Source organism: Hippoglossus stenolepis, chromosome 20, assembly GCF_022539355.2.
Source record: "Hippoglossus stenolepis isolate QCI-W04-F060 chromosome 20, HSTE1.2, whole genome shotgun sequence".
Lineage (NCBI taxonomy): Eukaryota > Metazoa > Chordata > Actinopteri > Pleuronectiformes > Pleuronectidae > Hippoglossus > Hippoglossus stenolepis.
In genome coordinates this window covers 9544880-9564775 of record NC_061502.1, presented here as the reverse complement: position 1 = coordinate 9564775, position 19896 = coordinate 9544880, and the positions used below count along the sequence as shown (strand labels likewise).

The window sequence follows — 19896 nt, the reverse complement described above, 5'->3', positions numbered from 1 at the left end:
TAGATAACATTGTGTGCTACAGTCCAGATTCGTGCCACTGCCACATAGAGTCACAACAGTGGTCTGCACAGTGGATGTGATTTCACACCATGTGTGTCAGTATCACTGAGACTACACAACAAATAATCCAACTGTGTAAGGGTTTCGGTTTACAGCCTCCACTGAGCTGTGGAGGAGTGTAGATTGAGTCAGCTTCTCCAACTCAAATAAAAAAGATTAAATTTTTTACCGATTCCACTCTTCCACACACTGTTTTCACAATGACAGTGTGAGTTGATACAGTATCGTGGTTTTGCACCCTCTCTGTGAGCCTGAATGCTTTAACAACACATCCCACAATCTCAACCGAGAGAAAAAACTGATGTTGTTTTTTCAATAAAAACATCTAGAGTGGAAAATTGGAGTTTATGAGAAAACTTTCAACAATACTAGTAAAGTGGTGAGTCTGGTGCTGGTGATCCCGTCTTGTGCTAAGAGTTCTTCAACTTTTGAACGCAACAGAGACATTCATCACACAACCACATCTCACAAACTCTCCTTTTCATGCTGCAGCTAAGACCACAAGACTCCAGAGAATACGAACCGGCACTCCAACAAGAATTGCCACTCACATTGCGGTATTTGTGCTTCTGCCAAGAAATTACCTATTTGCTATCTCGTCGAGTTTACAGCTCCTTTATGGCTCCAAAGTAACTCGTACAGTAAATTATTGCAATCAAAATGAGAATTGCACAATTTCAGCCATATAGCAGTAACAGATTGTCTTGATAAAATGTATTGGCATTCATGACTCCTACTGACATGGGTGGTCCTTTTACTTTTACTCTAGTGCTGTGAGCTTTATGAAGCCATTGGATAAACAGTCATTAAATCTCTTAGAGCTGCTAGCTTAACTGATGACAACGGATGTAAATTAGCATTCTTCCTATACTCTGAGCATTCTTACTTTTTTTTTTTATATTACCGTTATTAATGTGCTCTGTCCTTATCAAGTTAACATATTAATACATAGTCTAGTAATGCATTATATCCTTAAGGCCTGGTTCTGAGGAACCCACACTGAAAATGATTTTCTTGACAAACCTGTTTTCCTGAAATTTCATGACCTTGGCAAATATTTAAATTAATAATGTAAATAATGTTCATGTAAAAAAGATATTATGTTAAATAGACAGAAAACACAGGGACATGTTTAAGTCTTTAAGATAAGGCAAATGTAAGGAAATCTCTATACGTTAAAAGATATTGAACAGCAGATGCTAATGGAATACACACTAAGACATGTGAAGGGTCTGCAGCTCTCAGTGGCACAAGCGACCAATTGACTTAAATATGACACCAGGAGCTAAGAGTAGACGCACAAACACTGGACAACCACACACTTCCGTTACTCTATCTGAGCCATCAGAGATCAATTGGTGAAGGGTCATGGGAGAGAAGCTCTGTCACCTACAGATGTTCTGTGATGCACCTTGTCATCAGGCTGCTGCAGTCAAACATCCAGGCTGGGACGCTCTAACTGTCCTCTGCACGTCCCTTGGACACATTCCAGCACAGAAAAAATACTCTTTACCACATATTTTCCATTTCAAAAGTTGGTCTTTTCCAAACCCTAATGTATTGACTGAATTTAAGGAGTCCAGGTTGTGAAGAAGTGTGCCTTGTTTGCTGACAGCTTTATGATGGATTTCCTTAGGCTGATTGATTTTTTTTTTCCAGCACAACAAAGTATGGTATTACATTTACAACACAAACAGCATGAGTACTGCCGGCAAGATTTCACATTGTACAGCATTATTTGCTCACTATGTGTCACAACTCCCGACTTTCTAGATGTAAGAAGTTTTCATTTTTGACAGCTTTTCAACAGTCAATTTTTGACAACGTGATACAGCCTAGAAAGGTTTTCCAGACACAGTCACTTTTGATTATGCCAAACTCAAACTTTAGTTTAAAGCAAGTTTGGTGCGCCGCATAATTTTTTGTTTTAGTCTTTTCAAATCCAAAAATATAAGAGCGAAGGTGTGAACTGCCACCATTATCATTCACAGTTACCTGAAGGAGTTTGCTTAAGCTTACTATCCGTAACTGATAAAAAATCAGCAAGCAATGGCCTAAATTTCCGCCACCAAAGGCATACACCTACTTTGGTCTGATTCTATGTGAAATGAAGGTCTCAATGTTTAAAATTACATTGCTTTTTGTTAAAAGTTGAAAGGCTTTTAAGTCTAATACCCCTTATTCACCAAGAACAACCTGGACAACACGACTGCAGCTTGTGTGGATCTGTCTCAGGTCTGATGTTGGACTAAGTTGGCGAAATGGAACCACCTGAACAGGACCAGTAGGTGAAAGCTTGTTTTGTGCACAGACTCTATTGAACACGTTGAATGAATTGCTAAACAAGTCTGTGTTGCCAAGGTGTGATGACTGCATTTCCTCTGAGCAAAAACATAAAGAAACAAGAAGTGGATCCGATTAAGAACTGAAAAAGGCCGAAAAAAGACATACACAGAGAAAAGGGGGCATACATAAAAAAAGAAAGAGACCTGGGGGTAGAGAGACTGACAAATTAGAGACTGCGTAAAAGACAGCGCGACAGAAAATCTATAGACGCGGAGCCGAGATTGTGTGTGTCCCTCGTTGAACGCGGCATTTTCTATAAAGGATAGCAAAGCCTTTTTATCTCACAGAGTTGAGCTGATGAGGACGGAGGTCTGAAGATTATGTTTGCTGTCAGAGTGCAGGAGCCGCCTTTGCTTTTAACTGAAACTACCCCCACATGGATTTGCTTCAAAACTCTGAAAAACCGACAGCAAGTGATGGAAGCGTATTGCAAAAATAACAGAGACTGAACATTGCTAATAAAATGATATGGGGGCTGAGCAAGAATCAGACAGCGAGGGAGACATTTTTTTTGCAAAACAGCAATGATAATGGAGAATTTATGCCAGTGGAAACTGATTCAACATATATTATTAAACCAGTGTCACCAGTGGATGTTTTTAATTTCATATTTTGATTTGGAAATTGACGAGTTGTGGATTATTTCCGAGTCAAAATAACTTTTAACTGTGTTTCTTGAAAATCCAACATGTCTTCATCGATTGATTCTGCCCCGAAACGCCATCATGATCGGTATTGACTTCTGGGTGTCAATGTCTGCACAGTCACTGTTTTGCAATCAGGTACCACACGGCACACATGCAGAGGTACGATTTCTGCATTCATGGCACAGCCTCCATGTGGTAAATTATTCATTATGTCCCTCAGTGGTGGAAATGTCACAGGAACGTACTGCCACAGACAGACAAACACTGTGTCTCAGATAGCCTATGGCTGCTGTATGGTCAACCTGTTCGGTCAAACTTGTTTCATGTAAACAACCTTTGCCTTCGACACTTGTACTAAGATCGGTATTTTAAACAATTTGTCTCATGATAGATGTTTCTGAAAATGTCCTTTTGGAAAATTACCAAAATTGTATTTTTACTCCACTGGATAATTGATTATCATCTCACCATGATTGTGCGCTACATTGAATCATGGGGCTTTACTTCTGCTCCAATCTATTCAATTAACTTACACACCAACAACATAATTAACATTGCATCAACATTAACACCCACCTACCGTCTGCACAGGCTCCTCTGAACCAGCCAATGGAGCGAGGACACCAGTTGCCATCCTGTTACCTATCACGCCATTGGATTATTTAGTCATCATCTTTGTGACAGCAGCCAGTGGGTGTGCGGACTGATATAGCAACAAGGACCACAACCATTGCCACAGCAAGTGAGTCACCAGTGGCATATGTGTATCTATCTGTGTGTGTGTGTGTGTGTTCAAAGGTGTTGGTAAAAACAACATCTAACATGCTGCCATCATCATGCTCTCGTCTTTTCTGTGCCTGTTCCAACTTTATAACCTCCCCCTCTGTTCTGCTCACCGCACCATGACACACTTTGACATGACACCCTGGGTATGTGTTTCATCTTTCTCCCCATAATATCACTGTTGCTACCTTGGAGGTTGAACTGAAGTAAAATTAGTATTGAAGAAAATTGCCACTGCTATTTTCCAACTCATGCTGACTTCAATATCCCCTTTTTCAAAAATAGGACTTTTTGAGAAAATGTTCAAAATTTTGGGACCCACCCTTATTGACTTGGTTGTCAAGACTGACTGTAAACAACAATATGGATACCACTCATTTCTGTATCATATCTTTTTGGTTCAACTGTTTGGGACTATTTCTTGGCCAGATACAGGGACTTACTGGAATTTTGCACTGGTTGCCTGGTAACCTCACATTGACAAAAAGACTGATGTCATTGCCAAAAAATATTAAACTGGCTGTCAAACTCCAACTTGTCATTTTAAACGAACAAGACATATTGTGTATGTGAGCTTTAGAGGTTTTGTTTCCAGTTTTCATGCTACACTAAGCTAACTGGCAGTAACTTTGTATTTGCAGTAGCATACAGATACGAGAGTGGTATTGATCCTCTCATCTAACTCTTGACAAGAAAGCAAATAAGTGCATTTCTCACAATGTCAACAATTTTCTTTCCGTGTATGATTTTTTAAATATTTGGTCAACATGTCCTTTGAGATACTGACATTGAGGTCTCTATTTTTACAATCTGAGTGCATGGGCTGAAATGCATTAAGAGCGTGTACAAATTCACTATTGCTTGTTAAATGGCAGAAAACACCAAGCTCGTGGTTCTGCAGGGTTATAATTGTTCATGAGTGCGTTTGGGATGTAACATGCAATAAACCAATCAAAGTGTCATCTGCTATTGCCTTTAAAAGCCAGGTATGCTCGCACCTTGACAGATTGCAATTAAAATGGAAGATTTCCCAGATGGGAAAGGGAATTTGTTCTTTAACATGGTCACTGGACGGGAAAATTACAAATGCGTCAGTGTGAAACTAGCAAAGATACTTGCATCAGATCCATAGGGCCTAAGTCAAATTGTCATGAACTACGTAAATTCATAAACTTTAAACATCAATGTCAAGCATTAGACTTAAATACATATATTTTGTTTAACGATGAAGACAAAAATCATTCATTGTTTTTAAATATTTAAAGCGACAAGGGGGTAAATCCAAGCCTGTAAATAACCAACAGCAATAGCTATTGTAGCAAAGCAGACACAAGTCTTTAAAATTGACTGGTGAACTAATAAATTGAACTCATGCACATCATACATGGGAATACACAACATTTGATCTAATTTGAATTACAACCCAGCGTAATTTCCTCTGGTGGGACTAATTGACTTGGCACATGGTGACGTCAGCTAGGAAGTAGACGTACTTTTTCTCCAACCTGGATCATTGATCCCTGCTCAGCTATGGTGACATCAGATATCTCTGCAATTAACTCGGCTAATGAAGCAGGAGAAAAACTGCTGTTAGAAGTGACATTAGATATCAGTTCCGCTACATAAGACGCCGCACTGACCTGCATTGTTTTCTACACTGTGAGGTCAACTATTAATGTGGAAGCTCACGTGGCAAAACCAGTCACCTCCAACTGGGGGTCTCCAGCAGAGAAAAGGGCTGAATTATAAATTGTGGTGAAAATTGTCTGACTGTTCGACTGGGGGCCGGGTGGTTTCCTGTGAGTAATAACAGCAATGACAGACCTAGATCTTGCGTAAACAATTTAACAATATCTGTAAAATTGCATCTTCACAGTCTGCAGAATTTGTGCGTCTTGTGAAGACACCATCAGGAGGCCTGTGTCTAAATGGTTTCAGCTATAACCGAGCTAACTGTGCATGGCCAAACTGTAAAATACAGTAGTGTTAGACCTCCGGCTCAGCCAGCGGTGGTATCAGCTGGCTTAGCTATTACAACAGTTAGCAGAGCAAAACATGTTGTTGACTATGGCATAGCATTAGTTCCACCACATTAGACACAATGACTATCACTATGACAGCATCTCATTCACAAGCACAGACACACACAAACACAGACACACAAACACACTCCCTCTATTTCGCTCATGGAAAAACCCAGCATCTCCATTTACAGCACAATGATGTGTTTCATGCCTGTACACACATGTGGAAAATCTCATTGGCATTGGGACTGTGGACATGTTGACTTAAACAGCCGTTGTTCCATTTTTACTTTTTATGATAATGTGCGCAGCAATGTCCCATTTCAAAGCACAATGGGCCTTCCTCAACCGTACACTTACACAGAAAGGGTCATTCACAGCAAATTAGGTGCCTTTCATGTATCTGTTGCACTGAATGCAAACACACATGCGTGCAGACACACACAGGGTATTGTGTCAGCTACAGTGCCCTATTCAACATGACAATAGGTCTTAAGTTTGCACACACTTACTGTACATGACTCCACGAGCTGAGAATGCTACAGCATAAGCACTCTCATGAATAATAGTCAGTGCACATGCATGGTGTAGTCCCAATCTATTTTCTAAAACACCATCCGTTGTTGCTGTGCACACTTGGTTTGAAGAAATTCAGGATATATTTTGACATGAGTGGTCCCTCTCTGACAAAACCTCTTTCCTCTTCTTCCAATTGAGGCAGCGATTTCCTTTATTTCCCAGGGCATCCTCCAGAGAATCCTGCCTGGACTGATTGCTCTACAGTCGCAGTTATTGGTCTCGGTCAATGTTCAGCAATAATGCTAATTTGTTAACAGGTATTCAAGGAGAAGAGCTTCGCCGTGATCGAAGAAGCAACAGCAAGCAAGCAACTTTTCACAGCCGGGAAACAAGCACTAGTCGTGTATCTTAATCTAAATGTCTTGTGTGTCCTAGATATTTTTGGTTTAATAAAGCTGCACTGACTAAAATATTTATATGAATAATGGGGCAAATTACTGCATGTAATGTGAAAGCTGTTGCTCATAGTGACAAGCCCGAACAAATGTATAACCCAACCCAACAGAGGCAGCGTTCTGAGCCAGTGAGCGCTACCTGCCCAGCAGCCGATGACGGAAAGTCAAAGTTCGCATTTAGCCTGTGAACATAAGGGAGAATTTCGCAGTTGAAAAGCTGGATTTTTTTAGTAGATGATGGAGACCAAAAACAAAGTTAAACAGAGCAAACACTGGTGCTTGAGTTCTAAATCCTAAAGTGTATGCAAAAATGGATGTAGACTTTGAGTCTGTAAAGTCAAACCTGCTTTCTCTTGAATGGCCAGCAGAGGGTTTCTATTGACATCTACTCTACTTCTCACTTGATTCACGACGTCAGTAAACATTTTCCTACGGAGTTTATGGTCTTAATCACTAGTTTAAAGTTTTATTCAATACAGCATGATTTTCATTCATTAAATTATGGTGCCATTTAGAGTAAAATAGACAATAAAGGACAGTATGCTGTGGGGCATGGATATCATGTGACTAACTGACGGCTAGTACCGTGCAATGGCTGCAGGTCGCACGTGGCATCTGCTCCTCCAGATAGGATTACTTATGATTTCAAAAGACCGAGATGGCGTTGGACAAAACAACAAACTTGAGGCTTTCAAATGACAAATGAAAGCAACTCAGCGACTGCTAGTAGATTTGTCTATATTTGAATATCAACTTTATTCGGCCATAATATGTTAGGGTTGTTTTTTTTTCCACGTACCCTAACCACAAATATCTACTTAGGCTGCTGAACACAGATGAAGACTTCTCCGTTACTCACATCCACTGAACTACATCTGTCCTTGAAAATTACTAACCTGCCACAAGATCACCTACATTTGGTCACTTTTCTTCGAGAAAGCAAAAAGGGACTCGCCATCGATTATTGAGAATTTACAGGACTGAATAATCGTGAAATAATTGTCGTTCGATCTCGCCCATCCTCACATGCACCTACAGACCCATCCCTCCCTCCCTGTTGTCTTGCCTGGCACCAGTTGCCATTGACACAGATGGTGAAGGGAGACGGAGAGATACAAAGGGAGACAGGCACACAGAGAGAATGGCAGCAGTTGATACCATCAGTAAATATCGAGTCTATTCCTCCTGTTCGCTTAATCCATACATTTCTATCCATAAATCACATGTACCCGCTCCGTACATCTATCTGCCATCCATCCAACCATACCTCTTTTTTCTCCAGTGTCTCCATTCATCACTCCATGCCTCCTCCATCTATCTTAGAGCTCCCACCAACAGCCATTCATCCGTTCACTTCACCTATTCGTCAATCTATCCCTCAACGCAGACCCTACCTGGTATCATGACTTTTTACACGCCTATTAAGTTCTGAAATCTGACCTCTCACTCATCCATTTTTTCCACTCCATCCACCCGCCCCCTCCTTCATGTCAAGTCACCGGGGTAAAGATGTCTCTTTGTTGATTTTTTTCTGTTGAATTCTTACAAGATTTCTTTAAAAAAAAAACTTTTCTTTCTCTTGATCGATTTTCCTGAATAGCTACCCTCCTGAAGGATCAATAGCAATCTTAACACTTACCAGCTGCATGCCACAGATGAAGGCCAAGGTACACCTGCCACTACAGCACCCCATGGTGTCCGCCTCCTTCTTCTCTCCCGTGGCCCACGTGGTGAGGAAACTCTGGGTAACTCCCAAATCTCCAGCAGGACGTTCGAAATCCAAGCCCCCGGAGGGCCGTCTGGTTGGCCGGCAGCCCAGGCAAGAGGCGCAGAGCAGAGCACAGCCCCTGTACTCTCGCTGGAGCTCAGGGGAACAAAATGCTACTACTTCATTCAAACGGAGGAGCCGCTTGACAGGTTAACAGGCTGAAATGTGGTCCCCTGGATTTCCAACACCCATGGGGTCAGTGATCAAAGATGGAAGGTGGGGTGATTCGAGTGCACAAATTGTTCCACGCTGCAAATCTACAGAGATTGGCTCTGTGGGCAAACCCTTCCCAAGCCTCTGCAACTGAAGGCGGTTTAGCAGCCAGATGAATCAGGTGGCGTGGTGCATTTCCACTGATTGGTCTAAGCACTTAATTAATTCAGATTTCTGATAATGTGGGTCTCGAATAGAACTGCCTTGGATTAGGAAAGGACTCCGGCATCGAACAAAGGTTACAGTGACTCGGTTACGTCCACAAAGGCTCCACTTGTCCAGGCATCACCTAGTGGACTACAAAGTCCGGTCGACGGTGACCTCCATGAGTAGCATCCTTGGCACGGTCCTGGACAGAGGCCACTTAACGAAAGACAGAAAACAACAGGCAGAGACGGTGAGATTAGACGGACGTGTTAACCAGATTATATAATCTCTTCTTCAGTAATCCGATTGAGCATCACTTGGATTGAAAGAGCCTCATCGGTCTCAGGGTGGAGAAAACAAGTGAAAGTGGCCCCTGCCTCCTTTCAAGGACCAGATCCTGTCCTCTCCTGGGAAGTCATGAAGACATGATCATCTACTGTTCATTCACACCGGCGGGTTTTTCTTTCTTAACCTCCAAACCTGCTGCTGCAATCCAGTATCTCTCTGGGAGACGATGGGTCAAATTGTTGCTGGGATGTTGAGTCAACAGCCCCTGGAAGCTGATCTCTGTGTCTCAGCGGGGTGATAAGTCCTCCTCCTCCGGACGATCTCCCCCCATCAGCTCCACAACACAGCCGCCGTTGTGTCAGCCGTCGCTCGGTTCATTCGCCGCCTCTCCTCCGGTCCATCCCTCTACAATGTTGGACAAGAAAGCGGAGACAGAGAAGCGTGTCCACGGGGACAGGCTCTGGATGTGACGCACAGGCGGAGACAGGCAGCGGAGAAAAACGAGGGCTAAGTTTAGTTTGTCTTCAAGGAGCGAGAGAGGGAGACAATGGGAACCGGGATGGACAGAGAGAGGGAGCGAGAGAGAGAGCGAGGGAGAGGGAGAGAGAGGAGCGTCTCTCCCGCCTGCCAGCTGTCAAGTCAACACCGCGTAAACACGTGGCTCCTCCGGTTGGGATTTTCAAAATAAAACGCTGTGATTTTTTTTTTCTCAATCATAATCTAACAAGCTAAAAATAAGATAAATAATACTCTTTATTTATAAAGCACCTTACGTTTACAAAGTGCTTTGACAACAAAGCAAGAAAAGTAAATTAAAACTTGAAAACGGAAACAAGCATTAAAATGACAATAAAAAATAAGTGAACAAGTCAAATAAAAGGGTAAAAAAAGAAATCAATAGAATCACATGAAAGCAAGTCTATAAAAGTGGGTTGTAAGAAGTGATTTAAAAGAAGTCACTGACTCTGCGAGCCTTATCTCCTCAGGTAGGCCGTTCAAAAGCCGAGGGGCCCTGATGGCGAAGGCACGGTCACCTTTCGCTTTCAACCTCGAATTTGGAGCAGCAAGAAGGGCTCTACCTGAGGATCTAAGGCTGCGAGCAGGCACATAAAGGGGTTAGTTATTCTGTGATGGGAGCCAATAAAGATTTGCAAGGATCGTAGCGACAAGGACGCCCGTCTAAAATAATGGCTAATTCCATTCAAAGAAAACTCAACGAACAACAGTGAAAATCGGAGTCGACTGTGTGAAAGCACGGTATAATACTTGATCAAAATTCAAAAACCCGGGAGTGGAAAGGGTGAGGAGTGTCACCTGAAATGGGCCCCAATGGCAGGTTAATACGTCAGACTACAGGTGAAGTACTTATTCTTATTCTGCTTCTTCTTCTTGGTATTTTATGCTGTTCTGCAAAGGTAAATCCCAACAATAGTGCCTCTCAAGTCCCCAGTTGAACTTCTAATTGTACAATAAAAAAAAAAATCAATATTGAATTACCTACTGTGTATGAATATCTTTATTGTGGCTATTTAGCTATTTGTTAGTTTATTGTTACAGATGGGGGGAATTCACTTTAGTCAGGAAGCATGTGCAGCATAGAAAGTTAAGTAGATAGCTGCAGCCAACATAACCGAACCCGACCCAAACCTGAACATTGTGTCAAATTGTTTGTCTGAACCCGGCCTGACTCATCCTGGCGAGTACTGGGGGGTCCTGACAGGATAACTCTTTTTACTTGGCCTGTGGTGATGCTGGTTGCAGCTTTCTCTCTGAAACTGTAAAAATGACCTGCAGTAACTGAACCGCGGTGAGTAAAGACCGGCTGCAGGACTCATCACCCTGAAGCCACCACTGATGCTCCAATCGGTACGCAGAACCCCGAATTGGAAAATCAGTAGTCGCTGCCATGAACACACCGGTTCTCGGGACTGATAACGTTACAGACAGACAGAGACTGAGAGAGAGAGACAGAGAGAGACGACAGAGAGAAACAGACAGACAGAGACACAAACAGACAGAGATAGATACAGACAAACAGAGAGAGAGACAGACAGACAGATAGAAACAGAGACACAAAAAGACAGAGATAGACACAGACAAACAGACAGACAGACAGATAGATAGATTTGAACAGAGGCATGTTCCGTGCTTTTATTCTGAAGGCGGTTGGTCCTGACTTCCATCCCTGCCCTAGCTGCCTCTGGCTGCCTTGATGAGGCTGATGTTCCGCTCGGCAGGGGAGCGACGAGGCTCTTTTCACTCTCAGAGACACACAAACACACAGACGCAGGGAGATGGAGCTTTTGGTCGGGGTGCAGCTGCTCCAGAACACGGCCTTCAACCATCCAGCATCATAATGAATGAGACCATGTGCTCTCCCTCCCTCCCTCCCTCCCTCTCTCTCTCTCCTTCTGTCTGACTTGTCAAGATGATCATTGTATCCTCATTTCTCATGCACTTAATTGAAGGCTAAGGGTTCCCTGATAACCTGCTATTAAGAGTGAATATTAAAAAGGGAGTGGGGTGGGGGGTGCAGTGTGTTTTAAAATTCCATGTGGCGTTTTAAAATGAGTCACAACTATCCACCAGTTATTGGAAGGAGCCTTGGGGTTAACACTTCAGAGGGTGATTGCCTCGTTTGTGAATGACACCTAATTCATCTCGGTGTATTTCCCACCGTGGCCTGAGTTCAGCGGCGGATTAAGCAACAAAATGCTCCTGAAAAACAAGTCCCTCCAATTAAAGGTGGAGTAATTTGTGTGTTGTGGGGGTCAGCGGGGCCACGCCTTTTGGAGGGCCGGCAGTTTAAACAGACATGGATGTGCAGAGGCTATCGCTGCTTCGGCTCTGCAATGTAATGGCCTGCTTTCCCCCAAACATCAATCTCTGTCAGAGATTACTCCTCCCACACACACACACACACACAAACACACACAGGCCCAAGAAAACAACACACAGATTCACACTCACACGCACACACACACACATTCGAACCACATGCAGTGCAGTTAATTATGCCGCTAATCTTGAGTGACAGTTGCATGTATAATGGCTGATTCCCCGGGGCCATGTGTCAAAGCATCCACCCATTCATCCATCCATCCCGCCTTCTATTTATCATCTCACCTACTTAGCCATCCACCCATTGCCCCGTCCATATTTCCACTCTTTATTTTCTATCGTCAACATCCTCCATCTTTTGTTTTGCGTCACTCCCTTCTTCTCTCCTTCCTTTCAGCCACCGTCTTTGTCATTCATGTGGCCTTTTTCTAATAGTCGCTCAAAAAACCCCAACCTCTCTAATTTTACCTTTGTCATACATCATCTGCTCTTTCACGAAAGGTCACTGACGGGGTCAGTGGGGCCTGTGCCCGCAGGGGTTTTCTGATCATTTGGACCCGGGCCTTGGTTCACCTTAGGGTGAGGCCCCCAGGGGTCAGAGGCTTATTGGCTTGAAGGTGAATATTACAAATATTAACTGTGTGTAGCCTTCATCTGAATCTGAGTGAGCATATGAGCTAATAGCTGGATATACTGTAAAAAACTTAATCAACCCAAAATTCACTGGTTCAAATTTCTTACATGTGAATATTATATCATTTGGTTTTGTCTGTTCTCTACATGATGGTTAACTGAATACTGCTCGAGCAAAACAAGCCATTTGATGTTGTCGCCATTAATTATTAATGAAAGTAACCATTAGCCGCTGCCTTAGGAGTAAGTAAAATAAAAAGATCACAACGTGCCTACTGTATAAAATCACACCAAGCAAAACTGATGAGTCCAGAATGCAGATCAGTCAGAAAAGTGTCTTTGCTTTTTTCAATTTGGTGAATCCTTTGTTCTGCCTGATGCACTTGTGATTATACATTATATATCATTTAATAATTTATAGTTTGTAACCATTATATCCCTTTTAACCCCCGGGGAGGTTATGTTTTCATCCGTTTGTTTGTTTGTTCGTTAGCAAGATGAGAGCAAAGAAGCCATTAAATGTTAGTGTGGGTCCAGATCAGGGGGCCCCATCCAAAATCTATTTTTTTCACTACCTTCTTTTTGTACATTTTCCTTGATTTCTAAGAGAATAATTGATGAAAAACATCAGGCGTGTTTAGGGTACTGATATTTATGAGTGTGAGAAATTTGGTGCAGCTTGACTGAAGGGGACTATTGGGCCTTGGTGAAGTAATGTTCTCAACTTAGAGCTGTTCAAATCTTAAAATGTATCTAGGTGCTGTTCTTAACAATTTGGGGTCCCTATTGTACCACATAGATTCAATTGAACAATTTGGTGCAGATCCAATACAAATCCTGGAAAGGGGATTTTTGGATATGCATTCCTTTTTAGTTCTAAATTTCTACTTTCCACACAAATTTTACAACCCATCACCAGCACTGTGCCACATTGCATATCACTGCGGATAATTTGGTATGTGTCAAAAGAACCTTTAAATACTTAAAATAGGCTTAACACAGGAGTAATGTGAAGCATCAAGTATAACAAATGATGAATAATCAAGAGCAGCAAGTATAATTTATTATGCTAATTCTTGGCAAAAGCAGTTGACAAAAAAATCTTGCGGGGCAAAAAGCACTGGAGTTTTTAGCTGTTTGACGTAATCTTCCCTGGCAGAAGTTGTCCTGCCAACTTGGAAAAATATACACTCAAATTTCAGTTCAGTGAAATACAAACTACATTCAGTAGAAAATACAAATTGCATTGGACTGCGAAAGAAAGAAAAGGAAACTGTGAAGACCAAAGGAAGGAGGGAAATAAGGGAAACAACACATTGGAAAGACGTGAGGACAAAGGAGGGAAAATGACTGTGTTGTTCTAAATATATGTTAGGTCAGTATTTATCCATTGATACTAGTTATTTGTTACAGTCACTTATCTCATCTGAGGCTTTGTGCTGCTTTATCAACGTACGCTGCTTTCCTGTCATGTCAACGACAGAGATAAAAGGCATATTTGAATTTTGAGAGAAAAAATGTGACAGAGAGAGCGACAGAGTGACTGACAGATAGAACGAGAGAGAGAGAGGCTGAAAGAGAAAAAGAGTAAGAGATAGGGTACACCTCCTTCCAGATAGTGAGATAGTACGTGTTTGTTACTTTATCTGTCTGGACCAGATGTCACCAGATGCCTGCGTCTGCCAGCCTATCTCAGCCCACACACGCACACACAAGCACGCACGCATGCACACACACGCACACACACACAAAATAGCAAAACACGCCAACCTTCTGCCACTCTGACGTTCTATACCTCCCACACCTTGTCCTATCTGAAACAATCTAACTGAGCAGCCGGATTGTTGAAAATAACTTATAGCAAAGCAGAATATCAGGTAGACTGACTGAACCACTGAAGACTCATATACCGTGTGTAGAACTGAGGGAAAGTAAGACGCTGAACGAAATGAAAGACAGAGAGACAGGAAGGGTATGCAGGGCGAGTGAAACACAGCGGGATAATGTGCTGTTGAGCCTCCATGTTAAAAGGTTCTGTCGTGAAAAATACAGATCATAGCAGCAAAAACATGAAGGTATAGATGGAGTCATATTCTAGTGACTGAGAGGTTTTGTGAAGACAACTGCGGAAAACAGAAAAAGATAAAACCTTAAGTGAAGAATGTCACTCACACACAAGTAATGAAAATTATGATGAGCATATCAGACCTAACTAGATGTACTTTGTTTGACTTCTACAACAATACTATAAATAAATATATATATAAAATACTATAAGATTAGATATTTGATGACTTTAAATGAGACATATTATTCTCATATTCATGAATTTTGATTTAGGTCGTTACTTGAAAATGTTTACATCCTCTAATGTTCAAGAGAACTTTTCTTATACTGTGCATTGCTGCAGCTCTTCTTTTCAGCCTCCTGTCTGAAACACTTGTTTTCTAATTAGTTATTTGATGCTGTAAAAACAGCTTGATTGGTCATAATTGACAGCTGATACTGACTCACAGTTGGTTAGAAAACTTTGTATCAGCGGGACAGCTACTACGGCTCCATGGCTCTAAATGCACAAAATGCCAGCGTTCATATCCGCAATATTTTGGCTTCATTTCTGAATAGTGGGAGGAAGTGGAGACATGTTGTCAATATTTATGTCCAGTCTATTGTTTGACCCAATGCTGAATATGCTTATTTGTTGGTTGATGAGATCAATACCACTCACACGTCACTGCTTTTATTCGTATATAAAAAACAATATAACGATATAACCGGTTAATTGGCTTGAGCTTTAAAGCTAGACTACACAGGTATGCTTACCTAAGCTAACTGGCTGCTTGTGGTAGCTTCATATTTCAGAGTGGTATCGATCTTCACATCCAACTCTCGGCAATAAAGCTAATGAGCTCCTTTCCCAAAATGTCAAACTATTTATTAGTGCAGAGGTTGTTTGACTTGATAAATAGGTGCCAGCGCAGTTGATGCAATAGTTTTGCGGGATGTGTAAATACGATGTTGATGTCACCTGTTGCTGCAGCTTTCACCTTTTCCACATTTTCAAACTATTTGAACATTTTTGCGGTGAACTCTTAGTGACCTTTAATGTTTTTCATAAGGAGGACTTTGAGGGCAAAAAGTTAGGAAGTCGGGTAGAGAGCTTCATTGTCTGGTTAAAGCCAAACCATGTGTCAACAAGACGAGATTTCACTAAGAGCTGCAGACACCTGTCACCCACCCAGGCTGAGGAGGTGGAGATGGCACAGACTCCCATTTTAGATTGATACCCACAGCATGGCAGGTCTGACAATGTAAATTCACAGGTAAGTATTCAATGCGTGCAACAAATAATAATCTCAAGTGGAGGCTTGTTCACTGTTCTGCTGCTGCAAACTTCAATATCAAGCCTCATATGACTTACGTAAATGTAGCTGTCTTATGACTGAGCTTTGACTAATGTGTAAATGGTGGTCGAGGGGAGAATGAGGTCCAATCTGAGTCACATCTTGGCAAACATCTGTTAATCTCTTGATGTGCTTGTGCAGCCTGAGAGCAGCTTTTAGCTGCTGGCTCAGCACCTCCAAAGTGGTTTGAAAAAAAGTCTTCTTTCAGACAGAGTCATTGGCACTGACAGAATCACGCACTTTAAAAGGTCATCTTGCTTTACAACAGAAGATACAAGCACCTTAACTTTCATTCTATGAAAAACAGTTCATTCCATAGCTATGGTTAAGTCAGATGTTTATTAAGCATGTGTGGATTCACACTAGAATATTTTGAGTTTGGTCTTAGTCCCATCCACGAACATGGAGGGGGCAGGATTTATGAACTATACTGCCTCCAGCCACCAGGGGGTGGTCGAAAACACTTGAGAGGAGCAGTCGTGTCATCTATTACAGGGTTTCCCAAACTTTCCAACATCTGACCCAAAAACTAGCCATGCCAGAGACTCACGACCCCCATTTTTAGCCTTTTTAAAAAATATGTTTTTTATCTTCTTTTATCTTTATGCTAATTATGGTTAAAATCACTATTGGAAAAGATCTTGCGACCCACCCTCAGTGTCTTATGACCCTCTACAGGGTTTATGGCTGTGTTTGGCCTTGAGATTGAAGATCGTTCAGTGCCTGATAAATACTATATTCACTTCTATTATTTTCCTTGAACAGAAAATTTGTTCTGTTCCCAGAAGATTTTTCAATGCCACCCATTGAATATAAAAGGTCCGATTAATCCCCTCAAAGTCTAAACACACTTTTGTTTTCTCAGTCATGCATTTATTAAAACCTACAATGAATCTACTCAATCATTCTGAACCCGTAAAGAAGTTCACGAGTAACTAAAGATCCATGTTAACTAAAGGTTTCCAGACAACAACAGCGATGACAGTAGCTGTGACCTCACAGATAAAAGACGGATATATTCTCTGAGGACATGTTTTGATCCGACTTGTACCAAAAAAGACTTAGTTGTCGTTTTTTTGCGCTCGGTAGGAAACACAGATGCTACAAGCAGATAATTATACATGTAGGAACATCCTGTGCATCTGTGTGTTTATAATTAAACATGTCGGTTGATTCCTGCAAACAACGCCGTGAACAGTTGTGTTAACCAACAGGAGAAAAATAGAAAACAGCTGTCTAGTGCTGTAATGTAACACAATTTCCATAAAAACCCTTTGTAATGCCAGCAGCACATTTTACATCCATACCTCTTCAGGTAAAGAAACATAGGGAATAAATATTAATAATCCCCATATTAGATTTACACACTTGAAATGCAATCTGGTTAACATCCTATTTAAAGCGTCGAGGAATTTAATCTTCAGCCATGGTAAAGCATTGCTCCAGGTTTTGCGACATGATTATCAGTAATTTCACAATTAGAATTATTTAATTTGCCCTCAAGCGATTTCCTGAGCGATCCAACAGTCAAGGCATGTTTACCCCTGTAATTATTACAGCAAGGAGATTACAGTATGAGCATCCCTCCATTTTCCTTTCCCCCCCAAATGTGCTTTTTTTTCCAGCAATCAAATAAGTCATTTATTTCTCTTTGACTTTGATACATGAGCGAAAGAATTTTGTCCACTTACACAACGGCCCTCAATATCTTCTTCAGTTTACCTTGCCAAAGGATGTTGAAATAACACAACCGACCTCACGAAACACAACAAGATGTCTCCTTGAGAAATCCGTTTTTAATCATTTTACAAGACACCAACACAGAGTGCACAAGTATTTTGGAAGAAAAAAAAATCAGGGCCTGTAAAATGCTCCCACAGGTTACCATTCAAAAACAAAGACAACCTTAGTGTGTGTGTGTGTGTGTGTGTTTGAGTGTAAGTGTGTGTTTCTCTGTTGTGTGGATATAGACAGTTACACCATGAATCACACACTAATTCAGTTTTATTTTGGTTCCTTGTCTGAGAAAACATTTTACCTTCTTAAGAGCCTGTGTGTGTGTGTGTGTGTGCCTGCAGGCGGAACTGTAAGTGCCATTAGACGTGGATATTGCAGCAGTAGCTCACAGCAGCTCAATAAAATTCAACGCATTTGTCATTTTTATCAAGAGCGGAGTCCAAATGTATAATGTAAATCACAACAAGCTTTAAGTCCCATTATCAAATTAAGCCCCAAGTCTATTTCTATTCAGTATATTTAAATCTACAACTTCTGCATATTTTTTCTTTGAGACAGAAAATGTTGTCAAGGACAGACTCCCCGTCACATCCATATTTGTTACCTGCTGTTTCTCCACTTAAAAGCAAAGTAGAAATACCTTTAAGAACATGTTCTACTTTGTTAGTTCTTTCCTCAAAAATATTTTCCCCAAATGGATATTGCTTTGAGTTCAGTGAATCAAAGGGTGTGTGGTTTTGTGTGTGTGTGTGTGTGTGTGTGCACTTACCGAGGTCCACATGATATTTTGTCAACACGACTGTAAGATGGATGACATGAAGGCTCCTCCAAAAGTGAAGCCAAAGCATCCTGATCGCCGCCTGGTGGCTGGCTGCAGTATTTGTCATGAGCCTTGTCTCCTCCGTGTTAGCGGATGGGACATGGGCCAGACTAAAAAGATTACACGTCAAAAACATTTTTCTTTTCACATTGATGTGTTTTCTTTTGTATTAGTTTTTTAGTCTTATGCTATAAAAACGCAGTGAAACATCACGATTGACATCTGACACTGACTTATGCAGCAGTGGGACCTCAATCTGTAGCAAGATCCCCCGATCGCTGACTCTTGTTCCAAGTGATGTCATTGGCACACATTGGTAGTAATGTTTATAGTGGGAGGAAATGGAGACACATCTGTATTTACATCTTTATGTCAAACTGACAGTGCTGGAGGGGGCTCTCTCTTTATGTAGGCAATCCTAAGGTAAAATAAAAATAAGGTCTCACAAACAAGAATACCATAATTATATCAAAATTAAATTTTTCATTAAGACGGTGGAGAGTGAGATCTGTATAATTACATGTTTTAATATTTTCTTTTCAGGGGAGGCTGCATGAGCCCCTGCATGCCTCTGCACCCTGGCTCTTAGTCTAACTGAAACCCAGTAAACAGGGACAGATAATTTCCAAAGTTAGTCAAATGGAGAAGGTGTTTACAGCCCCAGTTTTAAATCACTCCAGTGAAAGAGAGCAACAAGAGAGGAGAGAGAGAAAGAGGGAGAGAGAGAGAGAGAGAGAGAGAGAGAGAGAGAGAGAGAGAGAGAGAGAGAGAGAGAGAGCAGAGAAAGGACAACAGACTGAGATGAGAAAGATAGCGTGGCCCGAGATGGACTGAGAGATCAGACGGGGTGAGATGAGAGAGACGAGACAAATTAATAAACTTTGCAGCCGTTCAAGGAGAAAAGGTAACGGGGAGAGAAAGGAAATGACAGCTACAGTACACAGAACACAACAGAGGGGGGGACAGAAAGCAAAGGACAGAGAGAGGCAGAGAAAAAGGGAGAGAGAGAGAGAAAGAGACGTAGAAAAGCGGATATTGATTGGTTAAAAATGCATGAGGTGTCTGGTGTGCAGCTCCTCATTTCTAATGCCTTCTGACCAGACAGTCTGAGGCTCAATGGTGTCTCCCCGAAAATCTGGGTTTAATAGCTGCTTTTATATAATTTCCTGCTGAATAAAGTCAGTCAGTCAGACGGAAACATGATGAGTCAT

At 41.6% G+C, this 19896-nt stretch overlaps 1 protein-coding gene across 1 annotated transcript in view; it reads right to left on the bottom strand.

The window, feature by feature from the left end:
* nkain2 (sodium/potassium transporting ATPase interacting 2) overlaps window positions 1-9708 on the bottom strand; it is an 82543-nt gene extending 72835 nt beyond the window's left edge. Inside the window, exon 1 of the mRNA XM_035143856.2 lies at window positions 8474-9708. Within this exon, the coding sequence (XP_034999747.1) occupies window positions 8474-8527 (54 nt within the window). The 5' untranslated portion in view covers window positions 8528-9708. The remainder of the gene's footprint in view (window positions 1-8473) is intronic.
* Between the last annotated feature and the right edge of the window lie 10188 nt (window positions 9709-19896).